The 959-nt window shown below is 41.8% G+C and overlaps 1 protein-coding gene across 1 annotated transcript; it reads right to left on the reverse strand.

The window, feature by feature from the left end:
• Positions 1-202: 202 nt before the first annotated feature.
• On the reverse strand, positions 203-732 carry LOC149256583 (non-specific lipid-transfer protein 1-like). Its single transcript, XM_089457457.1, has 2 exons — positions 359-732; positions 203-240 (listed from the first exon to the last, which is right to left on the reverse strand). Exons 1-2 carry the CDS (start codon positions 730-732, stop codon positions 231-233), a joined length of 384 nt encoding a protein of 127 aa, XP_089313583.1. The 3' UTR covers positions 203-230.
• Between the last annotated feature and the right edge of the window lie 227 nt (positions 733-959).

Here is a 959-nt window from a genome sequence, read left to right on the forward strand (position 1 = left end):
TTATGAACCATTATTTCCATATGAACGCAACGGTATAAGTCCGTATACATTTTATTTAAATCTTATTTAAATCTCATCATATTTGATGACATTATTCCTATCATGATCACAACGAAAGTGATCACCACACATAGAGAAGATAATAACACTACACTAATTAACTCCACATTCTATGTAGTACTAGATATGCATATTCGTATTCGGCAGTGCAACAATAACCGAGAAACCTTTCAACTGATCCTGCAACCAATGAAAACAAGAGCAAAACAAAATTAGGATCAGAATGGAAAAATCACAGTCAGAGAGATAAACGGTATATGGAAATTAAAATCATAACAAGGGAGGGAAGGGCAGGTACGTGTTGCAGTTGGTCTGCAGAGAAATTTTGAAGGGAAGATTAACACCGTAGGAGCCTGGGAGACCAGAGACAGTAGTTGATTTAACATTTGGGAATTGGGAATACGCACTCTTCAGGCAACTACACACTGCCCTCCTTGTAGGGGTGGTGGTGGCCTGACCTGCCAACTTCTTCACTCCTCCGCAGCAACCAGGGGTTGGTTTCCCCTGGCCGGACATCAGATATCCAATACACTGACTCAGATCCGAAGTGACTGTTCCACAACTTCTGCTGGCAGCTTCTACCTGCATCACCATCATCTCCATAGATACTAGAAAAATGGCAACTGCTCCGACCAACATGACAACCTTTTTCTTGCTGCTGATTCCCTCCATGATAAAACTTTCACCTCTCTTCTCTTGCGACTAATGGACTCTCACACTATCTCAGCTTCTGCTTCACCTTGGGACAGTCTAATCGTCCGTTCCTAAGTCTCTCAAACACGATATGGACGAGTATAAATACACAAATTGGTTGGGTGGGGCAATCAATTGCCGAGCCAGAACCTCTATCAATGACAATCTATGTATTGAAGTTTTTCCATGACTCGAAATAATGGTCA

This window comes from Pinus tabuliformis, chromosome 7 (assembly GCF_031772625.1).
Source record: "Pinus tabuliformis cultivar Carrire ecotype Pingquan chromosome 7, CPIR1, whole genome shotgun sequence".
Taxonomy (NCBI): Eukaryota; Viridiplantae; Streptophyta; class Pinopsida; order Pinales; family Pinaceae; genus Pinus; species Pinus tabuliformis.